Source organism: Eretmochelys imbricata, chromosome 1 (assembly GCF_965152235.1).
Source record: "Eretmochelys imbricata isolate rEreImb1 chromosome 1, rEreImb1.hap1, whole genome shotgun sequence".
Classification (NCBI taxonomy): Eukaryota; Metazoa; Chordata; order Testudines; family Cheloniidae; genus Eretmochelys; species Eretmochelys imbricata.
In genome coordinates, this window is record NC_135572.1 from 56,384,250 (window position 1) to 56,409,976 (window position 25,727).

The 25,727-nt window shown below is 39.4% G+C and overlaps 1 protein-coding gene across 1 annotated transcript in view; it reads right to left on the bottom strand.

The window, feature by feature from the left end:
• Window positions 1-494: 494 nt before the first annotated feature.
• Window positions 495-25,727, bottom strand: part of FOXO1 (forkhead box O1) — an 85,677-nt gene continuing 60,444 nt past the window's right edge. Inside the window, exons 2-3 of the mRNA XM_077810709.1 lie at window positions 4,887-6,243; window positions 495-4,424 (exon numbers count right to left, since the gene is read on the bottom strand). Coding sequence (XP_077666835.1) covers window positions 4,900-6,243 — 1,344 coding nt within the window. The 3' untranslated portion in view covers window positions 495-4,424; window positions 4,887-4,899. The remainder of the gene's footprint in view (window positions 4,425-4,886; window positions 6,244-25,727) is intronic.

Sequence of the window (25,727 nt, forward strand, 5' to 3'; positions counted from 1 at the left end):
AGAAATGAAAAGATAGAAATGAAGAGGAAGAGGAGGGAGAGAAAAGAGTAGGGAAAAACAGGGTCAATAGATTTTTAAATTCTTCAGCATGGAAATTTGAATAAATAAACATTGAAGCATAGCAGAGACTTGAAGCTGTTTACCTGGAACTATCATGTCCCGGGCTAATAAACTTGAGATCTTTGGCTTCAGAAAATTGCTACAAACACCTCCTCTTCCTCCTCAGAATTTATTCAACCACCCGGGTTATTTCTGGATTAAGCACCCTCAGATTATAATAATGTGCTCCATCATTTTTTAAAAAAGGTTCTGCTGACACCCCACTCGCACCCCCTCCAAAACCTGTTCCCCTTCCCACATCTAATGATTTTAGGATCTAATCTGTAACGTGTGCTAATTTAAGAGTAATTCCTTCCTGTGGTTTTATTTAAGTTTTTGTTTCACATTTTCTAAATGTATTACATAAAGTTCTAATACATTAATCACCATCTCATGTCATAGCAATTTTATTAAAAGCTTATACTTACAAATATGCATTCTGAAGGGATTTCAGGAATTTTTGCAATTTTCTCTGAACCAGGCTTGTTGAACCAATGGCAACAATGCTTGAGCTGTGTAGAGCAGCTTCCAGCAACAAAGTATATCTACACAATATATCTTGTCAACTCAGGCATGGATTCTTCTTGTGTTTAGTCCCAAAGAGTTATAAACAAGTTAGTTTTATCACAATATGTTGTGATAAAATACTTAACACAGCCCTGTAAGTTACTGTACCTGATACCATTCCAATTCCAGAAGAAATTCCAAGAGATAATTCCCCTTACATGAAGTACTGGAAAATCTGTTAGCTATTTTGCAGTTAGTGTTTGCTTATTAATATGGTATCATCTTGCTGAAATCCAAGACTTGGTACCATGAGGTATTTTTCCACATAAAATTGCTAATGCCAACAAGATTGTCCAAATGGGATCATCATTATTAAAAATATTAGGCAGTAAGGAATGTAATTACTACAGTGATTGAATATGACAACTGCTAATCACAAGTAGAATCCTGGTACAAATCTCATTTCCAGTATACAAGAAAGGACACAAAACCTTTTTAACATAATTTATATACATTTATGGCTTTATACAACAGTAAAGGATTGTTCTTGTGTCTGTAGGTACATCAGGCACTTCTCTGAAAATATCCAAATATGAACTTTAATTCTGCGATGTTACTGAATAAGAGCAGTGGAACACAGAAGTGTTGTTACACCACCCATGAGTAAAATTAGCCATATTTACAAGCCATTCTCTGGTGATATTGCTGGTTTGTGGAACAACCCTCAAAAAGGAGGCAAGTTTTAATGCCAAGGTTTTTTGTTTGTTTGCATAAACCACACTGCATTTTTACGTAATGATTACAAAAAACATGACAACATCTTATCTAAAATCAGTTATAAATTAAGAATCCTAGCAATTTCATAATGAAAATATGAACTTCAAATCAGTAAAAAAATAAAAAAGTACTAACATACATCCAGTGGTTTAACAAGTGCAAATTTTATACTATTTTATAATTGGTCCAATTTTAAGTTCTCTCCTCTTCTTAGGGATGCTCTGTTGACTTAAGCCAATAATAAGCAGTACAACTTTTGCTTATACATGTAGGCAATTTGTCAGTTTATCAAAGCAGAGCTTTCCAATTAATGCATCTACTATCTAAACATATATCATATAGCTATATTATGGAAACAATACATCTTTATATTTAAAATATCTGAACAGCTCTATAATACAATATACTTTTAATAACAGTACAAACCAGAGAAAAGTCAAAACCAAAGCTGCATAGGTAAGATCATCTGCACAATTCACAAAGCAATCATTTACAATAATTCTGACAAACTAATTTACTCCAACAGTTTGGTACTTTTACTGAAAAGAATTTATTACTAGAGGTCACATAATGTTTGCTTTCATGACAGACAACCTACCCTTCATTAGATTTCACAGTATCCCACAGTTACAAGCAAAAATATTAGAACTTTGACACACAAACGAAATAAAAAGAAAATGCAGAACCAAAATTCCCACCATCTATAAGTATCTATTCTGATAATGATCAAACAGGACTTCCTGCAGCCTATTTTAATTAATGAACTGTTGCATTCAAGCTCATCATAGCTATAAAAGAAAGAATATATTTGTAAGTTATACAGTAGCAATAAAATTATAAGAGGTAAACTGTTAAATGTAGAATTTTCAGCTCCTGCACCAGAGGGTCAAATTTCAAAGGTCTCTCTTTTGGCACATAGAGGTCAAATAATTGTATGACTCAGTACTTCACTTACTCTAGTCAATTGCCATTGGAGAGCAAAAATTTTGCACATGCACCAAAAAGGAGGCTCTTTGGAAACTGGTCCCAGAGTCTTCTGCTCGTGCCATGGCCAAGAGCTGTGATCACATTTCAGATATCATTAATTTAATAGGGAAGTTATTAGACAAATGCAGGCTGTTTTAGTGATATGCCAGCACTGAGCACACACTGTAATTAATATCAAGAACTTTTTTATGTTGTGTTTGTTAATCTTCACTCTCCTGGCACATCCCACAAATGATCTGGAGAATGACGATGGAGAAGATGGGAGCTAAATTGGGATTATAATCACTTTCCAGTTATGGATCACTTGAAAATAGTACAGCAGAAAAATTCATTTCCATCCCTGGGCCTATTGTAAAAATTGCAAATATTGTAAGTGCAGAATAAAAATCCTCAGTTTTTTGGTTGGTTTTTGTTTTTTTAATAAACAATGTGCAGTAATCAGTGGCAGGCAGGCAGGTTTACCTCCCCTTTCATCCCTCAAAACACAATTTAACTATGCAAATACAGCAAATATTTACCAAGTAAAGGCCCAATCCTGTAAACCCTGCAATGGGCCCAAATCGCCTAAAAGTAAAGGTTTGCAGGACCAAAGCCTTAGTAACTAAAGCTATCCCTTCTCCCTAAAACTCTTGTGTTTATGTAACTTTGCTATTTCACTAATCTTCCCCACCCCCAGAAATGGAGAACAAGTATGTCCTTGCCCTGAAATGTTATATAATGCAAGTTTTATCCCCCATGTAGTTTTATAGTAGCACTTTCAAACCCCCTAAAATAGGGTGCGATAATAAAAATGCTGACAGACCCTAAAACTAATGCTAAATACAAATGGAAATTCTGTCATTAACTTTATTAAAATATGAACATTCTTAAAACAAAGATCCTGGTTTTGAGTCCACAAACATTATGAGACCTCCATGAAATAAATACAACATGAAGCATTGTACAAGCATCTAACAATGAATACTTAACACTTCGTGGTAGTCAGAGTTAAAATGGTAATAGAAGCTGATGAAGTTTCTAAAAATGCATATATAAAACCGATTAAATATTTCCTAAACATGAAACGGAAAGTGTCTGTCTATACACATCACTCTTCTGCCAAAAAATATGGGACAGAAATGTTTTGAATGCAAGGTACTCAGTAAGCTTTTTTCTTTCTTTAGTAGCACTCTAAGGTGCTAAGCAAATATATAAAAATGTTCACTTCATCCAGTTAAAATACTGTATAAATGAAGGTTATGAATGCTGCCAGATTTTAGATTCTGTAAATTTTTTTTAGGTAGGCTATATAACAAAGTAAACTTTAATTATAAGAACAAAACAGCTTTATAACTATTCCAAATATTCTCTCAAGTCTAACAATACCATTCATTAATCTGGAAATCAGACCCACAAATATTTTTGCATAAATTTACATAATAAAAAGATCGGTAACATACCAATTGGTATATAATCTATTGTTTGTTTTGAACATTGACTATTCAATGACCTTATCTGGAACTTATTTACCAGGCCTCTGTTTTCTCATATGGAATGTGTATCAATTTTAACAAATACAAGGCAGTTCATACAGCTGCAAAACAATGTCCACAGTTGTCTCAATTCATCAGTTCAACAGAACACGGGTAACTTCAATAAAAGTTAAACTTACTCAGGGCATGAGACCACCACAGTATTACAAGAAGTTTATAGGTTTTTTTTGGACCAAACAGATATTTTTTTAAAAAATAATTCTCCATCTACAGCTCATACTGTACAAAAACTGAAAGCACAACATGATGCAAAAGTATTTTCTGTGATTATATGGTGTAGTGAATTTGGCACTTCAGAATAATGAAATTTCCAATGGCACAGTTCTTATCTACAGCAGCACATAACCTGCAAACACTGGGCAAACATCCTGTACAGGAAAAGTCTGTTTGCTGCCAATTTTGACAAAAGGAAAAAATGAGAACAGTTTTATCAAGAAAACTAAAAGAGGGGCGAAGGACATCTTTGGACTACTTTTCTCGGTTCCTGTTGTCAGACAAGTCTGAAGAGCTTTAAACTGTAGCCTAGGGGAAAAAAACAGAAAAAACACAATGAAACAAAATACAAAATTAATGTTCACAAAAAAGCAAAAGAGATAGAATACGTGCTCCAAATAGCTCTAAGTCAGACAAGAATGAAAACTTCCACTTTATTGTTATTTTTATTTATTTATTTATATTTATATTTATATTTATATTTATTTATTTTAATACTACTGGCTAGATGTCCAAAACTACTACTCTACCTGTCCAAATAAATGCTAGAAGTCTGTATTAGGTATCCTCATTGCATATACGTAAGTGTAAAGTAATTTACAACCCATTAAAAAAGCTAGCAAGTTAGACAACAGTTAGATGGTAGATGCAGGCACATGATACTGCAAACCATTAAAGCTTTAAGCAATTCCAAATCTGTTAAAGCCTGTACTTTTCCTTTAAACTCATTTTCAGATTTTTTTTTTTTTTTAAAATAGTATGAGAATTTACCTTGCACTAACTCCTAGCCCGACACCCAGCTATGTGTGGTGGTCTTCACGCTGTGTGGAAAACTTTGGTTAGGCAACACACTGTCAAAGTTAAAATCTAATGTTTCTCCATCCATAAGGTCATTACGAATAATTGACTCCATGTCACAGTCCAACCGTTCAATTAACATGTCATCTAAGTCACTGGGAAGCTTCTCCTGATGGAGAGAAACAATTCCCACTCTTCCATAGCCATTGCAACTGTTAACAGCAGCATAAGGGTTCATTGTATTCATATGCATTGGGTGACTCATAGGCACTTGTAATGAAGTTTTCACCGTGGACAAACGATTTAAACCTGAAGTATGTGACATGGCATTCACTGTGTGTGACAAGGCACGACCATTAACTGCAACTGTTGGCTGATTACGTCCTTGGTGTGGGTGGGCATTGGGAGTCATCATCTTGTTGTGGGATGGTTGATTACCATATGTTGACATCACTGAATCTGAGACCATCAGCACATTTTGGCCCAATACTCTACCACTAGGTTGAGAAACACCAGTATCTACTGATGCCAAGATATCATTGTGCGGAGGAGAATCAGAAGTTAGTAACTCTTTCAGGAGTCCTGCAGGACAGTTATATTGGCTGATCGTTCCATAGCTTGATTTACTGTCTTGAAGAGTTTGCATAGGCATCTGGGGCAAAGAGTTCATGCCAGCTTGAGCATATGTAAATTTTCGGTAGTCTGGATTTGGTGAACCTATACTTGTGGTTGGTGATGCAAATGAATAACCTGGTGTTTGCTGCATCATTGTCGCTGGAGAAGACTGGGTCGATACGGTCAGTGATGTACTAGGTGACAACAGGTTGAGATTATCCAAAAGATTCTCCATATTTTCAGAATTGCTCATCTCTGAAAGGCTGGGTAGAGTAGAAGCCATTTTGGTTGCTGATGAAGGATATACCATAGAGTGCACATCCCCATCTCCAAGGTCATCTTGTTCTGGCAAGATTGGAGAAAGTCTTCCACTAATTGTACTAGCATTAGAGCTAGTTCTAGGTCTAAAGGTACTCCAGTTATCAAAGTCATCATTACTGTGAGAGTTGGGGCTTGCAGGCCACTTTGAAAACTGTGATCCTGGGCTGTCTCCATTTCCTTCTTGGCCTGACTGAAGGGCTGCCTTTTTCTTGGCAGCTCTTCCTCTGCTTTTCGCAAACTTGCTGTTGTTGTCCATGGATGCTGCTCTTCTCCTAGGTGACTTTCCACTTTTTCCTCCTTCAGGGTTGAGCATCCACCAAGAACTTTTTCCTGTTCCCTCATTCTGCACCCTGATAAACTTGCTGTGCAGCGACAGGTTATGACGAATTGAATTCTGAAAGATAAAATATGGGATAAGAAAAGGGCCAGTTCTCTTTATCTCAACATGTAACATTTAAATGAGCAAGCCATTCTGATGCTACTTGTGTGAAAGATGCTATAAAAATAACTATGACTGAATTACTGTACAAAACACCAAAAACTTAACTGCTGTACCCAGTATCTTTTTTGGAAAAGGAATATTTTGCTTAATACCATTAATGTAACCTATCTTTCAAATTGTGCATCAAACCTCATCTGATAAACACAACCAGGGGGCACTACTAGCAGGTTCTGCTAGAAATCCTTATTTACATGATTTTAACTCCTTCACTGGAGAAACGAAAAATCCCTTCAATTTTTCATTTAGTTTGAAAACTTAAGTGTAACGGTAAAGCTTGGAAGGGTGCTAATTTAGAAAGATATGTATTGGTTCAAAACTGGCTTGAACAAGTTAGCCATGCTTTGTCATATAATTTATCATATGGTTTAATTGCATTTGACATGATAAAAAGAAGAAATTGGCATGTGCCAGAGGCATCAATTTGAAACATGGTAAGAGGACACCAAAACCAGAAAAATTTACTGAAGAACTGGTTCTCAACTTGATTGTATGAGTCCCTGCTAAAGTGTAGCCTGCATTTAAGCAATTTTATTAAACAAATGGATTTTTTAACCCAGTACATGAGGAACTGTTTCATTTCTATCTCTCTCTCATCACACATGCTACCCTGCAGTAATATCACAGCTTCAGGAGGGTTACTTCTAAACAAAGAAGATTTGAATAATTATACTTTTGTGACAAAATATTTATTAACACGACAAACGGTTTATTCACCAGTTCAAAAATTTACCCTTTATAAAAACTCCTAAATGCAGGCCTCATACGAGACTGGATTCATTACAATCAAGTTGTAAAAACCTATTTTTCTGTAATATTTCTGTTTTATTTTAAATAAAACTCAAAAATTATGCTAAAACATGGGATTGCTGTAAGACAGCAACTACAAGAAAATCCAGAGTTTATTAATATTAATGTTGTTGATAGCACTTTAAAGCTAAAGCATGACCCAGCCTCAAGAATACAATCACGTAAGCCCCAACCTGCAAACACACACAAGTAGTCCCCGTTGAACTCTCTGAGCCTATTCACATGCATAAGTAATTTCAGGATCAGGTCCCAAGTTAAACAGATAAAAATTGCAATTGCTAAACAATGAGGAAAGAGCGAAGACAAACAGCAGAGAGGACATGTGACTCATGGAGAGTTAAACTTCATCCTTAAAACCATCTTTTTCTCCTTGAACATTTTAGTATGTGAAATTAACCATTCTAATACCCAAAGGCACAAGAGTTAAAGGATGACTGTACCTCTGCAAAGAGAAGACACTGCTCATATCTTCACCAGAGCCACTGGAGCTTCTAGCCACCTTCTGAGACATGAATGGCTTCAGAAAAACCACTGACCCCAGGAGATCCACAGCCAGCCAGAGAACACTCTGAAATCTCATGCTATTGATAAGCAATTTTGCATAGCCTAGCCCAAGGCCCCCATTCCTGCTGAAGGCAAGAAAGGGGCAGCATGTCTGCCTAAATGTTCCTGGTATTATTCCTCAAGTACATGAGCCAAGATCAAAGGGGACCGAACCATCAGGCAGGAACCCAATAACTGAGGATCCCACATGAGTAATAGGGGACAGCATCCCCAAAAGACCGTCCTCATGCTAAGGCCATCTGACAACTGGACACTGGTCGGTGGAGGACAGACAAGTCTCCAGATGCACTTTCTCCAGTTCTGACCAACCCAGGGAGCTTTTTCCCCCTCCATATGCTGCTGCAGGGCCACAGCCCTGTTGTTACAATTGTGGTCTACCCCCAGTTGTGAGTTCAATGGTCAGAAACTGGGTGAAAGCTCAAAATGTTATACTACCTACAACAGTGAGTATTGACAGAAAGGGTATGAAGAGATGCAGGAAGACTGGATTAGTGCAAATTAGTGGGCCTATCAATCAGACCCAAGAACTGTCATGACTTTCAAACAGGAGAATGGAACTGGAAAATGATGGATCAAAATTGGTGTGCTGGAAATTAGGCCTAACTGGTGGGCAAAATAAGATCTGAGAAGATGGCTTATTCCACCCATCACCCCCTTTTGAGGTACTTAAAGAGAGACTTTAGGGATTAAAATGGCAAAATGGACTCCTTGTGGATTCCTCAGGAAAGGCTGGCAGGCCTCTGCTTCACTCAAGAGACTGTGCCCGTCTCTGGTGAGCCGCAAGGGTCATTTTGACACTCAGACCTCAGGACACGAGTTGGAACACCTGACCACCACTGCTGGACCAGCGAGAACTATGGATTGATATATATGAGATTCTGCTCTGTCCTTCCTTCCCTTGTGTGTTCCTTTCTGTCCTCCTATCCTCTCTCTCCCTCAGCTTTTCAACTGCACCAGCATAATGGAATAAGACGGCCCATCCAGTCCTTCCCAGTCTGAGGAGGACTGGTGAAAGAGGAACCTGACCGGGGCAGCCAGCAGGGAAGCAAGCAAGCAAGCAAGCCAGGGTCTAGAGCAAGAGCAGTCATGAGTGGCCTGACAGCTCAAAGCATCTACCCATGACTGACCAGCCACCTCAAGTCATAAGAACATCAACAAAAAGCCACAGTCCTCCACCATTACTATCTCTTCTTTCCCCCTTGTTTCTGGTTTGTCAAACGCAGGAAAAGTAACCACCAGCCACAGGGTCAACTCAGCATTTTACAGCAGAACTAACCCTTTCTTCCCCACAAAGGATTATTTCACAAAATAAGAGACTAACCAGTATCTTTTCTCTGAAAAAGGAACTTTTAATCACAATGAATCTCACTGAGTTATGCCAAACAACTTCATTTCCAAAATGCTTTATGTTTCATTTTTGATTCTCTCTGTCTCTCTCATGTATTCTAATCAATATAGTTCTAAATCCTGGTGTGACATTTCTAATGTGTTTGCCACAGGACTAACCAGGCTGAGGTCTCTGCACTCAAAACCCTGAGACATTTAAAAGTGCTTAGTGTTATACACTGACAGGGCCATGTTAACACCTTTGCCTCTTTGGGCCCACTTGTTCCTCTGAAATTAATACAACCACCCTTTCCTCAAAGCTACCATCACTCAACTAATGAGTACATCTCACTGCCTGTACCAACACCCAGATGGAAGAGGTTAGCTTGCTGACTTGGTTGAGACCAGAGAAGGCAACTAGAGTATTGTCTCTCAACCATCTGAAGTCTCTAGCTGCTATGGGACCTGTCAGAGGATTCTCTTCGTGAGGAGGGGCTCTGCCACATGTGGAGATGAGCAGATATTGATGTCCCAGCTCTGCGACACCAATCTCTTTTTAGTCCAGCTCCTGGGGCCACAGAAAACAGTTTAAGGAGGGTGGCCTGTTCTTCTGTTCTGTCTAAAGGAGAAAGGGTAGCAATACCTTCCTGACAATGGCTCTAGCAACTTGGGGCATCTCAAGGGGCACACTGTCCCTCTTTTTCCATGCAATGGTGGCAGAGGCAGATCTATACCCAGATGGAGGTACAAAATGCAGCCAGCAAGTCAGCAGTGGCAGGCTCCTCTCCCACGCTAGCTACTGAAGATGCTTTCAGGGTCAGGTACACTGAAGATCTTCAAGACTACAAAAACAAAGCTAAGAGTATCTGCCAAAGGCTCTGCTGCAAATGTGAGCTGCCTCACTGCTGCAGGGAATCTAGAAGAATTTTAGAAACAAAAAAAGTTTAAAATTGTCTTTTTAAAAGGTAAAAAGTAATACCATTAAAAAAATACATATCAATATTAAGGCCAGAATTTCCACCCTCCATTGTGAAGGGGATGTTTTTGTTTGAAACAGGCTCTCTAATATGAAATAGTTAGAATGGGGATATGCCCTTCTTTGGCATACTACATCTTTCATCTCTGATCCGAGGATACATACTCTAGTTAGAACAGTGGGGATCACCATTTTTTATTCTCATATAAGGGCCTGACTCTGTTAGGTGATAATACTGCCCGTTGATGCTGTGTACCTCTTAACCACCATCATATTTGCTGGGAGTTTAGGGCTCTCAGTACCTTGCTGTACCCAGATCAAATGCCCTTCTCTTCACCACACCTGGCATCTTAGCTATTGGCTACAAGCCAATGAGGGCCAAAACACAACTCCTGTGGAGGACCAAATGTCACTCTTTGGTCAACCATGAAGTTCACTGTTGCCCCTTCTACAGGCTGAACTCACTCCATCTGAAGCACTCTTGAGTGGCAACAACTCAATGTTAAAAGAAAATTATTCTGCAAGGCTGTTGATTAAAAGCCTCCTGCACTAGTTAATTTTTATTGTATTTTGTAAACATACTCCACCTTGGCACAGATTTAGTGTTTACTATTAAAAAAAAAGTAACACACACACAAAACATTAGGCCATACAAATGCAGCAACATTTAACTCCTCCTTCCCTTAAAAAAAAAAGTGTTAAATATTTAAGAAATTACTGCAATTCCTTAGTCATCAAAAGTGTTATAAACGGGTATTAGTGTACTGAGGACATTTGAGGTCACTCTTTGAGTAACAAAGCTGTCTCCTAACTTTGCCAACAATAAAAAAAAATTTTCCTAACAGGAAAAAGTTTGCAGCACAGAGCTTGTTACATAAATTCCTGTTTTTCACACAGCCAGCAGGACATTAAAGAAGCTATGATTTACTAACTTGGAAAAAGTGTTGAAGAGGTAAATCTTGTGAAAATATGCATGGCTGTTAAAGTGATGTTGTGTCTACAGACCTTTGCCAGACACAAACATGACTGATAAAAAGTGTAGTTTCAGCAATGGAACTTGGCAGCATGATGAGCAAGTGTGGTTGCAAGATTCAGAGGCATTCGTTTCCGAACCACCAGCCAAGCGCCAACGTGTAGCTTTTTTTGCTGCGGATCACTTAAAAACTGTTCTTTAAAATTTAATTTGAAGTCAACCCTTTAAACTGGATTTGAAAGCCATGAAATGCAAATTGTATTTAAACTGATTTTAATGTGCACAAGCAAAGCATGTCAGTTAAATTTCAAAGCATGCAAGCTGGAATTTTATCAAAAGCTAATTATGAATATGGTAGGACTGCTGCCACCTGTGGGGTGGTCCTTGGGATTGATTCTATATCTTTGATCCTAAAAGAAAGTTAATGAAGTCTCCAGTTCTATTTGACCTTTGAAAAAAAAACTGGCTCTGCTGTATTTCAGTATAGACTATGGTTTATGACTGCTTGCTATTATTTACTTATCTGAGAGTCAGAATGTACCACTGTAATTAACAAATACAGTACTGACTTTGTAATTAGCAAATAATAGATAATCAAATTTAGGAGGACCCGTGGAAGCTATTTGTTTCTGTCAATGCACAAATTTTTCAGCTATAAATTTACTTCAACTAACTTTAAAATGAGGTAAAAATCTCTCAATCCCCACCACCCCTTTTCCCTGTGACACAGTGACTTCAGCTGCTAATATACTGAATTTAAGGCAAGGATATAAATGTATTAAAAAAACAAGCAATCCAAAATTAATTGGCAGATGTCTGAAAACTATAGCTTTCTTCATTTTCCAGACTTCTCTAAAGGGAGAATACCTTTTTTTTTTTTTTTTTTGGGGGGGGGGGAGGGTAGATTTCACACTGTTTACAAAGTAAATTGTTCTCTGAAGTCATATTTTTGGTTAACTGTGTGGAGCAAGGGACATTTGAGGAAACATCTCCACTGCAGTATATCCAGATTAATAAATATGGACAAGAGAAATATGTACAATTAGGTTGGTTTTATTTTCTTCATACCGAAAGATGATGCAAACATGGGACTGAGAAGCAGGAAAGACAGGTAACTTACCCTACAATAACTATGGTTCTTCAAGATGTCGTCAATGTGCACCCCACTATAGCCACGCATGCACCTCGTGCATCAGACCGAGGTGTTTTGAATAGCACTGCCCGTTAGAGCTGTGCATGCACCCTCTGCCTCCTCGTGATATCTTACAAGTCCATAACTGGTAGGGCAGCCACAATCCTTCCTCAGTTCCCTCACAACTGTCAGTGGCCTGGCCTGGCCTGGCCAAGAATGTCGCTGGGGAGAGTGTTCTCTTCCTGTTCCTAGAGTGTCCTGGAGATCGGCTGCTAGAAGAATGTGAAGGGCAAACCCCAATACATCCTGTAGGGCCCCAGCAACATGCCATAAGGATGTGGCAGACTTGTTAGATATTAGATAGTCAACACCATTCCTGATGGGGCAGCAGCAGGCCCCTGAGGGAGAGCCCGCTGGCCTTTCAGTGGTGTCTCCTATGGATCTCAGATGAGAGGATTCTTTGCTCAGAAGGATGTGAGTACATATACCCTGGTGATGGAGGGAAAGAGTAGATTTCCTCTTGAGGTGGCACTAAGGTATATGGTGCTCTCAGTACCAGGATCTTCACTGGTACCAGTAAGTGCCTCTGTATCAAAACACAATCCTGGTTCTTGTAGGGGCACATCAAGTAGCTGTGGTTCAGGTGTAAGTGTGGATGCTGCATCCTTGGATCACTGGTACTGGGGTTGGTGTTGGAGGCATTTTTCCTGTCCTGCAGACCACTATGTATCAGCAGCTCTCCATGCCACCTGGGGCTTAGTGGTTCTCTCTCGTGAGGCCTTAAGAAGATTGACCATGCGTGAAGGCACTGAGCGACACCTGGATTCTTTGCCTCTGTGTTCACAGTCTTCTCTCTTGGTGCTGGACTTCAGTAGTGGAGCGGTCAGCATCTGCTTTGGTGCTGGTGTCAGTGCTAATGCTGGTCTTCGGTGTCATGTCTGCCAGGTTGGAAGCTGGACAAAGCTGGTTTGTCCAGTACCAGGCCTCTGGTGACTCTCTCTTCTCCATGTGAAGAAACCTCACAAATTGTTCCAGGAGATGAAGCTTTTGGTGGCATTGGAACAGTTTTTATAGTGATTGTGCTGAGAGCCATTGAACCAAATTGTAAACCCTGCATATGATGGAAACCACTTCAAGTCAGGGGGTGCTGCCGCCATCACCCCTAGTTCCAGCAACCTTGTATCAACCTCACATCTTGCGACTTACACGTTCTCACTGTGAACACCAGGCATACTGAGCATCTACTCATTATATGGGACTCTCCTAGACAAAAAAAGGCATCTGCTGAGCTCATTTTGCATTGGGATTAATCTGTCACAGGAAGGCAGGGCTTGGAGCCCACATGCTTACGATTTGCCAGGTTGAGGTGTCTTACACAGAAAGTCTTATGGAAGCGTGGGGGAGCCTGACAACCTAATTTTTAGTCCAGACAGATCAAATTCATTCGCAGCAGTTCTTCACAGATGAAACGAAAGAGTTTTGAAGGAGTTTGGGAAGATGTAGTTAGGCTACAGACTAGCAAGTTGCACACTTGCTGGCCTATGTGTCGCTGCCGTGGTTAGTACGAAGGAACTGAGGGTCACAGCTGCCCTGCCCATTAGGCCCTCCTACAGAAGCAAAAGGAGGCAGAGAGCGCATGAACCCCCAATAGGCATTGCTCTTCAAAAGACTGATCTCGCACGCACATACACCTACAGCGGGATCCACATCGACACTCTACAAAGAGCTTCAGATGTCTATTTCCACATCTGCCACTAACTCACTGGGGGGCATTGGGCAGGTAACATAGAAACCTCTTTATCTCCGTTTTCCAATTTGTAAAACTGGGTTGATAACATTTTCCTATTTGCCTCACAGGGGGTGAGGAAAGGATCAAAGCAAACACTCTAGAACTGTAAAACGTTATATAAGCGTTAAGTATAACAGTAATGATATAGAATGTACACACATGCAAATACAGAGAAAGGAATAGTAATGCACTCATTCCAAACTCATGCTGATATAACCCTGCTATCGCGTCACACTTACGTATTTCTATTTCTAATCGGGACAAAGCCACTCGCAATGTATGTAGATCATCTAAATAAGTGCAAATTAAACCTTTATAACTATTCTTTGTATAAAAAGGATTCACAGCTTCATGCTTGAGTGTAATAAGAATATATTGTGCACTATGTACATAATACTTGCTAATATATCATTTTACTTTTAATGGGAATAAGTTTGTGCTGGAGGAAATGTAACATAGGACAATCAGAATTATTTGCAGTGAAAAGCACAGTAACGATCACCAGAGACATTTGTGAGATATAGAAAGGCAGTCCCTCCATTAAAAAATTCAGCCTACATTAAGATTTAAAATTAAATTTTGTGCAGCTACCATAAACACAACTACGTGGGGAAAATACCAACAAATACTACAGTGTGGTAACTGTTGAAGATTCAGTTAAAGAAAATTAATCTGTGATTGGATGCAGTATCTGAACTGGATACTTTATATAAACAATAGACTTTGCTTAGAATTGAGAGTCAAAATACTGAACTAGGATATAAATAAAAACAGACTACAAAAGATTCTGAGATTTGCAGACTAGCTGTGAAGGATGACACTATATATTAATAAAGTAACAGAATAATGATCCAGTGCCAGAATCCCTAGAAATCATTTAAAAATATTATTCCACAACTATAATGGGTGTGGCTTTTTTGTTTTGTTTTTCCAGACAGCAGGAATGATTACAATCACTCAGACAAAAATGTTAATACTAATTTCCTGTTTAACAGACAGCCTATTTCACCTTTGCCACACTCTCCAGTTACACCCAAGTCATCACAAATAGACAGTGTGGCACGGTTTACAGAAAAATTTTTTTTAAAGGTAGCTTAACTGAAGTGTTTTAGCTCTAATTAACATGCAGAAGTTCTCATGTGAACTAAATATATCAATTCTATTTGACAACAGAGGACTCTTAAAATACTATAAACACCCTCCCACCCAGAAGATGCAAGAGAGTGGGAGTCTAGTCTTAATGTATGCCCATAAAATGAGAAATGTATTGACATCTGAAAATAAAATGTAATTACCTTGTCTTTATTATGTTAGGCTAAGTTAACACTGGGAGGGCTTTCAGGGAAGGAAAATCATAGAGATTAAAAAATATTCCATCACATTAGGGCTTTGGGAATAAACTGCTAGAAAAATACAAAGTCTTTGTTTGGGCACCCATATTAGGTGAAAGGTAACTACCCAAGATAAAGACTGATGTAGTAGCTTGTCATCTCTCTCTCTGTAGAGATAAAGCCTGTCCCCAGTTGGGGGTCTTCCTTAGGCTGCTTTGGCTGGAAGTCAAACATTTTGTTTTGAAGTCAATGAAGACTGACCTGAAAATTCTCCTTTATTGGAGAATCTGGCACTCCTGAGCCTTGTACCATCTGCCTCTGTGGAACTGGTTATCCCTTCTGCTGTACCTTGTGGAGAAAGAGCTATGAAAAGACTCTTCGATCTTATAAAGCAGCTGGTGCTCCCTCTTGTGCTGCCTAGAGGATTGGAGTGTCTTTTTATTCTTGTTGGAGGACTCGGTCATTATCTTGTCCATTGACTCACCAAGCAACTTTCTTGTTTTCCTGCATGTGTATTTTCCTGCATGTCATAGTTCCATTTATGGAGCCATATACACCTACAAGATACCATGTGGTACCCTACCACTCTAGACAAAAAGCAAGGAGTCTCTATGGATGCATCTGATGTATGAGACACCAAATAATTGCCTGAGTGGGTCTCAGTTGGTGGGTGGTCTTAGCTTATAGAAACAATCCATCCAGTAGCACCCATCTCTGCCAAGCATATGGATGCCGATGATGCTCTTGGGGACGCTAATGTGGACTCAGTTTCCTCTCAGGAATAAGTCCCCCCTATCCTACCTGTGGAGTCCTTCGGAAGGAAATCTCCTTCATTAGGAATTGTTGTTTCCTTTACTAAGGATAAGGTTCCTTAGGTAGGGTGACCACATGTGAATTACATTGGTGAACACTGCAGATCCTTTTGTAGCATATCTACTGCAGCATTCAGGTTACTGGTTCCCACTGTGATCAGATGACATCCTCCAGAGCCAAGTGGACAGGACAATAAAAGTCCTAGTTTGATAAAGCATTTCCTCATTTTGTGCCTGCCTTGTCTCCAGAGCCAGGTCTCCAAGTGACCTGGGGTAGAAGAGAACCAGAGGCACAAGAGAAGATGTGCAGGATAAACCGAGTCAGACAATTAGCCCTCTTCCCACACAGTCTTTCAGTTAAGAGGTTTTGGGGGGGAAGGTGTTATATGTGGGGACTTCAGTGCTTGGAATTGGTGGAATTTGCACATTAGGAAAATGGATTCATTGGGTTTTTTTCTATTAAGCCCAGATTGGGGTGGCCTACAAATCTTCTTTGGAGGCTTATGCGTTTTTCCCCATAGAACATGGCACTTTACTTTCATAGGATCATAGACTCTCTGGGCTGGAAGGGACCTCAGGAGGTCATCTAGTCCAAACCGCTGCTCAAAGCAGGACGAATCCCCAATTTTTGCCCCAGATCCCTAAATGGCCCCCTCAAGGATTGAACTCACAACCCTGGGTTTAGCAGGCCAATGCTCAAACCACTGAGCTATCCCTCCCCCACACTTTGGGCCCACTGTGGACCTGTTGAAGAGGAGAAGGGAACAGATCTAAGATGCACCCAATCATCTGTGAGGGGACCCCTCCATGTCTCAGACTTGGCCATTTCTTCCTTTCTGGGGCTTCTTTCAGCACAGTCTCTCTGGACAGTATCTGGTCCTGGGAGAGAATGGGCCGTCTCCCCTGTGGTCAGACATATGGAAGCAGCAGTCCCTGAAAGGATTAGACTCCATATTTAGAAAACTGCCTGATTGGTGGGAAAGCTGAAGTCCGAAAGATGAAACGTCCAGGGGAAAAAAAAACACAGATGGGCCAAACCAGGGTACGTGTGTTGGGTGCCTCCTGGTCTCATCACAGCTTTGTTAGGGTGGGACTGATGCTAGGATCTGGCAGACCTGCAGTCTACAGCAGTGGCTGGCTGACCACGCCATCTCTGTTGGCTTCACAAGGTCCTTCAATCCTTTGTCCATCTTCAGAGCACTGTCTTCCCTACACCAAGTCAGCCACGTTCCGCTGTTGTCTGTGAACTCCCTTGTTGAAAGGGACTATGTTCACTGTGCCTTGGCCAGAATCGCAGAAGCACAAATATCCACTGTATTACTGGCGAAGTGCAGTAAGAGCTAGATTTTTTTCCCTTGAGGAAGTTAGCTAAGCATACATACAGGTGAGAAGCCAGATTACACTACCAGTATTCTGGGCAACAATAAGGTATGCTGATGCAATTGTAGTTTGGATTGTCAGAGTCGTATACTTGTTTTAAGTGGACACAGAACTGATGGTTGATAGCTATGCATCTTAATATTACTGCCATCATCTTTGAAACTGCCTTTGAGATGTGTTTAGCTTGCAGTTCTTCTGTGTGAGAAACATTAATATCCGTCACTGGTTGTTTTTATGACATCTGTTTGTATAACATTGTGATGCTCTGTAAGGCTTGTGGAAAAAAGTGTTTATATCACTGACTCTAAACAATGTTACTCTAAAGCACGTTTATAAGGGTTCAATGGACATTATTCAGAGAAGGCAGAATATTATTGGTCAAAGCTAGCCTTGGCAAGCAAGCAGAGGGCAGAAAAACTAGAAAATAATGTTTCTTCTCCCTATTTTGGAGAAGGTGGAATCTCATGACTCCATTAATGTGGGTTATACAGCACACAGTAAACGGGAGACAAATTTACTGGTTTAATTCAAATTACACATTAACACAGAAGTGCCTCTGCAAGCAAAGATCACTTAACTTTAGTTTTTGCTTTTACTTTCCCTCCTTCCCCCACAACCCTTCACAAAAACAAAACAAAAACAAACAAAAACCCCACCTTTTAGTTTAAAAAATTACTACTATGAGAATTTAAACACAAAATGTCAGGACGCTCAAGGATCTCACAAAGTTAATTAAAATGCAACTTAACTGATAAAAGTATTAATAATTGCAAACGGTAACATAAAATACTATGTGCGCTCAAGCTGGACAAAGCTAATGTGGCCTGGGTTCCTTTCCTTGTGCACTTCTTGAATGTGTGCACACAAGTACAGGAGAACAGTGTACACATGCACATGCCACACACACAGATATCACTTCACCCACCTCCGGAATGAAATGCAACTACAGAAGCTGTTGAACAGCCGATAGCAACACTAGGCCTACCAAAAAAATCTTGACAATCGTGTGCTGTGACCACTGCTTTTCATGCTGACCAGTATTGTCTCGTTATTTCCTTGTGCTCCCCTTGTCCAGTTATTGTATCCATCTATTGTCTTTTATCTTGTACTTAGACTGTCATCTCCTCAGTGCAGACACTGTGTTTATGTTGCATTTGTACAGTGCCTAGCACAGTGGGGCCCTGGTCTAAGACTGGGTATCCTAGGCACTATTGACCACGACCACCACCACTACCACCTCCTCACTCTAAGTCAGGAAGAGAACACTGCTTTATGCAACTGAATCTGCAAGAGGAAATAGACTGAACAGAAACAGGTATATAACCAGGACACGGGCCAACACCCTATTCTTGCAAAAACCACCATAGCATGTTTAATATCCGGAGGTAGTCAGGATATCAGTCTTCAGCTTCATATAAAAGAAAGTACCTCCAACACTGCAGAATCCAACACCCAACTGGAGCAGCGATTCAAAGCAATAACGATATTTATTCAAATAACGAGACAATACTGGTCAGCATGAAAAGCAGTGGTCACAGCACACGATTGTCAAGATTTTTTTGGTAGGCCTAGTGTTGCTATCGGCTGTTCAACAGCTGCTGTAGTTGCATTTCATTCCGGAGGTGGGCGAAGTGATATCTGTGTGTGTGGCATGTGCATGTTTACACTGTTCTCCTGTACTTGTGTGCACACATTCAAGAAGTGCACAAGGAAAGGAACCCAGAACCTTACCCAAAACACCAACACTGCAACCTGCAGCTTTGTGTATTTCTCCTGAAGGTCTCCCATAAAGTTATTGACTGGGCCTAATCTCAAGGTGGTATGGATACAAACCATGGACATTCTTTAAGACCAAAGTACCCAGCTGTTAAATCTATGCCTTTTTCTGTTTACTTATTTAAAACTTATACATGACAACAGTCTAACTTTTAAAACAAATTGTGAGCTTTGCTGTAAGATTCATATTCCAACTGCCATGTTTGAGCCTTGAGCAAAATATTTTTCCCCTTACCATTTAAGCCAGCATATTATACATTTCTGAAACAGTTTTAATGAAAATACTAACAAACAGTTAAAAGGCATCTTAACAACCCAAAAAACTAGGTTTTTTTGTTTTGTTTTGTTTTTTAAATATAAAGGCACACGTGTCAAGGCCTTACAACTTCATCCCCTTCTGGTAGCTATTTCTTTTACGGATTCCAATTTTGTTTTTCTCTTTTGTATATTTAAACTAGATATTTAATACAGAGTTTTAAAGATAGCCAAATGGTGACACAAGATCTCTTCAAAGAGACAATTCATACATTGATTTGTTTGGAATGCAATACACTCGCTTTTAAAATTTAGAACCTTAGATTATCAGAATGTTATCTATAAGAACTGCCATTTGCAACAGCTTCCAAGATACTGGAGGATATTTAAGGCCTAGTTGAATCTCTTAAAAATAAACTTGAAAGAAAAAAAGGAATGCAAGTTTTCTGTAGCTTTAGTTTTTAATATTACTTATACAATCACATCTAAAGGTAAACTACTGTTTATAGAGTTACTGTAGCAATTTTCCACTACTGTATCATTAGTTTACCCGTGCACAATGTTTACGAACAAGTTCATAACCAAGCATTCATTGAACAGCTGGAAGAAAAAGGGCCATAGATTAAGGTCCATGATTTGCTTATTTTATTATTTTTAATTTAAAAGATTTGGGGAACGTTTCCAAATTTGTCTTGCTTTAAAAATAAAAAATAAGAAGTTCCCCCCAGGAATGCAGAGTGTTTTCAAACATTTTGTTGGTTGATCATTCATACATTCATAAATTATTTGCAGTATTTGGCAGGCCATACCTCTTCTGTTTTAAAATGTTTATTTTTGTTCCTTTAGGTTATTGTTTAGGCCTGGTCATACATCTCTCAGGTTGTTGTGAACAGCAAAAAAGGAAATAAACGGTATCTGAATGTTTTTACAGTGGGATATAACCTAGTGGCTAAGCAGCAATACAATGCCTATTCAATAGGAACAAGGGTGAAGATAGTAATATTAACTAGAAAGTGTCAGTTTGTAACACTAAGAAAGCAGAGTTCTAAGAAATATTTGAATACATAGTACACACAGAATATATGTATGCATGCACCTACACGTACTGCACATGTACCTTTAACAATGTTCAAGCTGGTAAAATCACTGTCTTAATGCAATGCTGCTTTGCAGACATGTCTCCACTACACTTCCCACTACCTTCTTTTGCAACAACTAAACACCGTTTAAAGCCATTTATTTTTCATTACTTGGCTCCCAAAGATGGTATTATAACAGGCACTTTTTATTAACACTGGAGAACAAAATAATTATGTACTCTAGATCTATTTTAAAAAAAAATCAAAGTACAAAAAAGCAACTGGATATAGCTGAGTAGAGTAAACTGTGCTTTGGTATCACTGGAAATAAAATGTCTTCTTATGGGTCAAGTTGGAACTGATAGGTATGCCTACCGGTATTCTACCCCTAAAGTTACAGTGTTCACACCCAGTGCTGCTAAATTCTTGTTCATACCACAGAAAATCTGTAGGTCAGTTTTAGGGAAAAAATATCAATTGCATATGGGTTTCATGTGGATTTGCAGAGTAAAGAGCTTTCCCAATTTAGTTACTATTTTCAAGGATAAACACTCAAATCGGGTTGTTTAAAGGAAGGAGACAGAGTTTTCCAGCTTTTTCTGTCGTTTGATTATGAAACAAGAGGAACATAAAGATTGGCAAATCACCTATAAAGAGAGGGATAACCTTCCAGTCATCAGAATACAAAATAATGGGGAAGACCCCTCCAACTTCATTAAATGCTTTGCTTTAGTCAGTTTTGAGGGAAGCAAGATTTCTCCAAAACTCTCAGGAATCAGTTCCAAAATAATAATAAAAAATACATATCACTTAAGAGGCCACACAGCAAGAAGGCAAGACACTAGTTTCATCTAAGGTACACAAACCTGCTTTTGTTGGTTAAGAGAACGGGAGGTGAAGATCCTGATTTAAAAACCAAACAAACAATCCTTATGTTTGGATCATCTCAATTTGAGCCTCAAAAAACACATTTGCTGGGAAGAAACAGGTTTTTCTGCTATTTCATTTGACAACCATTTGACTCCCCAAATTGAAGGACTCTATAGCCTGCCAAAATGAACTTTTTCTGGAAATCTACTGATTAAATCACAGCAGAGAATGGATATCCAAAAATACCCTTCTTTTGGAACTGGAACACATTCAACTAGCTTGCTCAATTCATCTGCCTAATACTTTTGGCACAGCAGACAGCATAAAAGCTTGTTATAAAGCATGCAAGAAGTTAGCTAGATAAAACAATGGAAAACCTTTGTGAGGGAGCAAGCCCTTGCATATAGGGCGATATAATAAATATATATAATATAATAAATCTTTTCCATCTCTAAATTTTATGATGTTATATAACCTCTAATAACTAGTGATCAGAGATTTGACTGGGTCAAATTATTAGCAACAGGGGAATAAGTTTTCCTATGGATATTGTCACCTGCATCTATTCATGAGGGTTTTTGGGGCTACATAGGGTAGTTCTAACATCCATCTTTGCCTCCGCTCCACCCCAATTTTCTAGGCATATTAAACTGGAGAGAGCAACATTAGAAGAATCTTTGGAACATAGCAATTAACACGCCAGATCATACCAATGTCCAACTAGATCAAGTATCCTGTGTCTGACACAGCCAGTACCAGATGCTTTAAAAGGGTACTAAAAACACCATGGTGGATACTCTATGGAGTAATCTTTTGTCCACAGAAAAAGTATTATTCCTAATTTTCATTAGTTAGTGGTTGTCTTATGCTCTGAAGCATGAAACTTTATATCCTGTTTAAAAAAAATACTTAAATCAAGGAAAAACTATGACAATAACAATCTTGTGAGATGGGTCCTGTAGAAGAGCTATTTTTAAAGATTCAGTCTTTTTCAAAAGGCTGTGAGAAGGCTGATTTAAATGAGAATGACGTGGAATCTGCTAGCCAAAGCCTTAGCCATTCTGTACTACGAGTTACCACAAAAGAAGCCATGCTGCCTTTTAAAGTGTAAAAATGCCAAATGATAATGTAACCCACACACCTCCTGGGTGTGGTGTTCTGTCCCATCTAGTGGCACAGAGACCACATAGAGAGATTAATGAGTTTGCTCTACAGCCTTAGCTATCAGCCAGCTGGCTTTTACCTCATGCGGTAGAGGCTCATGCACTAAGCTCCAGAGGTCCCAGGTTCGATCCTGCCCACCGATGAGTTGGATCTTTCAGCATTACATACAACACTTGAGTGTTGTGCCAAAGGATACAGCAGCATTCAAATCTAACTCTAAGTTTATTGTTGCACTTGGCTTACATTGTTTCTTGTGTTTGGCTTACATTTTTACACAGTAGATTCACTGTGCACAGATACCTTCAGGGTGGGGGAGACTAAATTTACACCTCTGTCTTGCCTTCTTCTTTGCCAGCCTCCCCATCCTCTGCCTCAAATGAGGCACTTAGAATGGAGGAGCTTAGCTCCCCGGCACGCTTCTCTCCAATTATTGCTCCTGTACCATCAAATCCAGAATCCCACGTATCCATATTGCCAATCCTAAGCATTCAAAAATCATATTTTAAAAAATAGAATGGGGGGTACTTGCATTCTGTTTTTTGAGCTTTTATGAATTGTTTACACTAACTTTTCTCTGCAACCACCAGGTCTAGAAATTTACTTTATTACAATGGAAGCAAGATTCTCATGTAGTCAAATGATTTCAGGAGCTGGGGCTTTAGGAAAAACACCTAACAAAACATTGTTAGGCTCACACTAACATCATGGAAGCTGGCAACATTGCTTAGGGCTTCCCCAGGAAGGCAGACGACAGTGAGAGGAGGGCATGAAAGGCCCCTGTATAGCTGGTTTGAGGGAGGGGAAAGGCAGCATTAAACTTAATGCCAGTACATCATATAAGGAGGTCTTGAGATATCAGGGTCAAAGTTTCTTAAAAACCTTGTTCCAGAAGGACATGTGAATGATTTTCTAAGAAGAATTTTAGCATCCCTACATTTACTCTGCTGACTAAGACTACAGAAGGCTGATCTATCAGTAGCAATCCCTAGGGCTTATTTTGAAAAGACATAAGGTAATATCTTTTATTGGACCAGCTTCCAATGGTGAGCTTCACTCAGGTCTCTTCTTCAGGTCTGAAACTCAAAAGCATGTCTCTTTCACGAGGAGCAGCTGGTCCAATAAGAGACATTACTTCACCCACCTTGTCTCTCTCAGATCCTGGGACACACATGGCTACAACAACACTGCAAACAGTGGAAGATATCTTATTTCAAAAACATATTTTAAACTAAAAGCTAGAAACATCAGCATCTCTCACCCATTTTAGTCACTTTTGCTAACTTCTTTGAATTGGAGAATCCTTCAAGGAGCATTTAAAAGAAAGCACATGATTAAAAAAAAACTTTTAAGGCTACACATTCAGCCTTTGGGAGAGTTTTGGAGAAACGTTTAATCTCAGTTTCAATATTGTTCCAGTTAAATCAATTTCTGTATGGTTTGGCTGACTAATGTGGACGATGCGAAGCCATGTTTAAACCATATTTAGATTCCTTTCACCTTATAAACAAACTTCTCAGAGACCCAGTTACAATATGCCCGTCTCCTAGCATAATTAAAGGTATAATTCAACCTTGTAATGCAGCTGAAACCTAATTTTTAAATGGCCCCTCAACCTGTGTTACTGCCTAGGTTTATCCAACTTTGAGACAATTTGGGGATATCATTAGGTACTACGAAAAAAGGATTTTAAACATGCACGTGAACTATCATGTTTTAATTAGGCCCCCGACAATGGTTTTTAAATCAGTACAGACATCCCTTTAGCATCTCTCTAGCTTACAGGCTACAGAATGGTTTTAACCATTTGACTTCATCCACATTTTTTCTTCTTTACACTAGAAGCCAGTACAGTAAGAACCATGTTTACACTATGTTTGAACACTGTTTCCAAACTTTGCTAAAGGGTCAGTGTGGGAAAATAAGCTTAAACCAGATTTATTTCAGTGAGCATTGCTGCGTTAAGATGTCAATGTAGTGGTGAGTTGCCTATCAACAGATACTTGAAAACTGTTACGGAGTATGTCAAAAAATAAAGCAAAGAAGTTAAGAGTCTAGCACTACAAAAGGTACACCAGAAGCGTGCAAATGTGCATTTGAGAACTGTGCTTTTGAGGACTTTTGACTTTCAGTAAAAGCTGTACGTTTGTCAGGAGTTTCACAAAAAAATGTGAAAGGGACCGTTTGCAATGAAAAACAGAATAGTTTTACTAAAAATTTGAACACAAACTTTCCAGCTTCTGAATTTTTGTCTGTTTACTGCACACACACAGAGGAAAGTGTGGGAGATGCAGTGACTGCGCTTGCTGAGGAATGGACAAGAGTTCTGGAGATAGGTGGGAAATGGAGCACTGGCTGCGACCCGCAGACTTGGCTTAAGAGAAAAGGAACCCAACTCTCCTCATATAAAAACATTATTTTCTTAGATCGGAAGAGAGCAAAAACCTGTTCCCTTTCTCCCAAATTCTTGTAGTTTCTTGTTCCTCTCTTCCTAGTGCTGTTCTCTGTGATCTAGTCTGCAGGACAGGGTCCTTGTTACAGTTGCCTCAAAAGGATGAAACCATTCAAAAATTGAGAATTTAAATTTAGAAAGGGACAGCTTAGAGAACATAGTAACAACTAGCAAACAATACTGCTTTTGCAGGGTCAAGGCACATAAAGGGCACAGACCCATTCTCCTAAATGCCTCTCCCTCTTCTCACTTCTGATAGGCTTCATTCCCACTCAGGGCAGGCAAATCTATGACTAGAGCTGTTTCTGTAGAGACGCTTGATAGACTTTAAAGTCTGAGACACTATAAAGCAGTGGTTTCAGAGTAGCAGCTGTGTTAGTCTGTATTCGCAAAAAGAAAAGGAGTACTTGTGGCACCTTAGAGACTAACAAATGCATCCGATGAAGTGAGCTGTAGCTCACGAAAGCTTATGCTCAAATAAATTTGTTAGTCTCTAAGGTGCCACAAGTACTCCTTTTCTTTTTGTAAAGCAGTGGTCACCTCCCAGTCAATCGCAATCTTCGGAGGCGTAGAGTGGCTGCCACTAAGAGGCTCCCTGCCTGCCCTAGCCCCATGCTGTTCCCAGAAGCAGCCAGCACAGCCCCAGGGTATGGGGGGCAGGGGTCTCCCTCCACACGCTGCTCCTACCTGCAA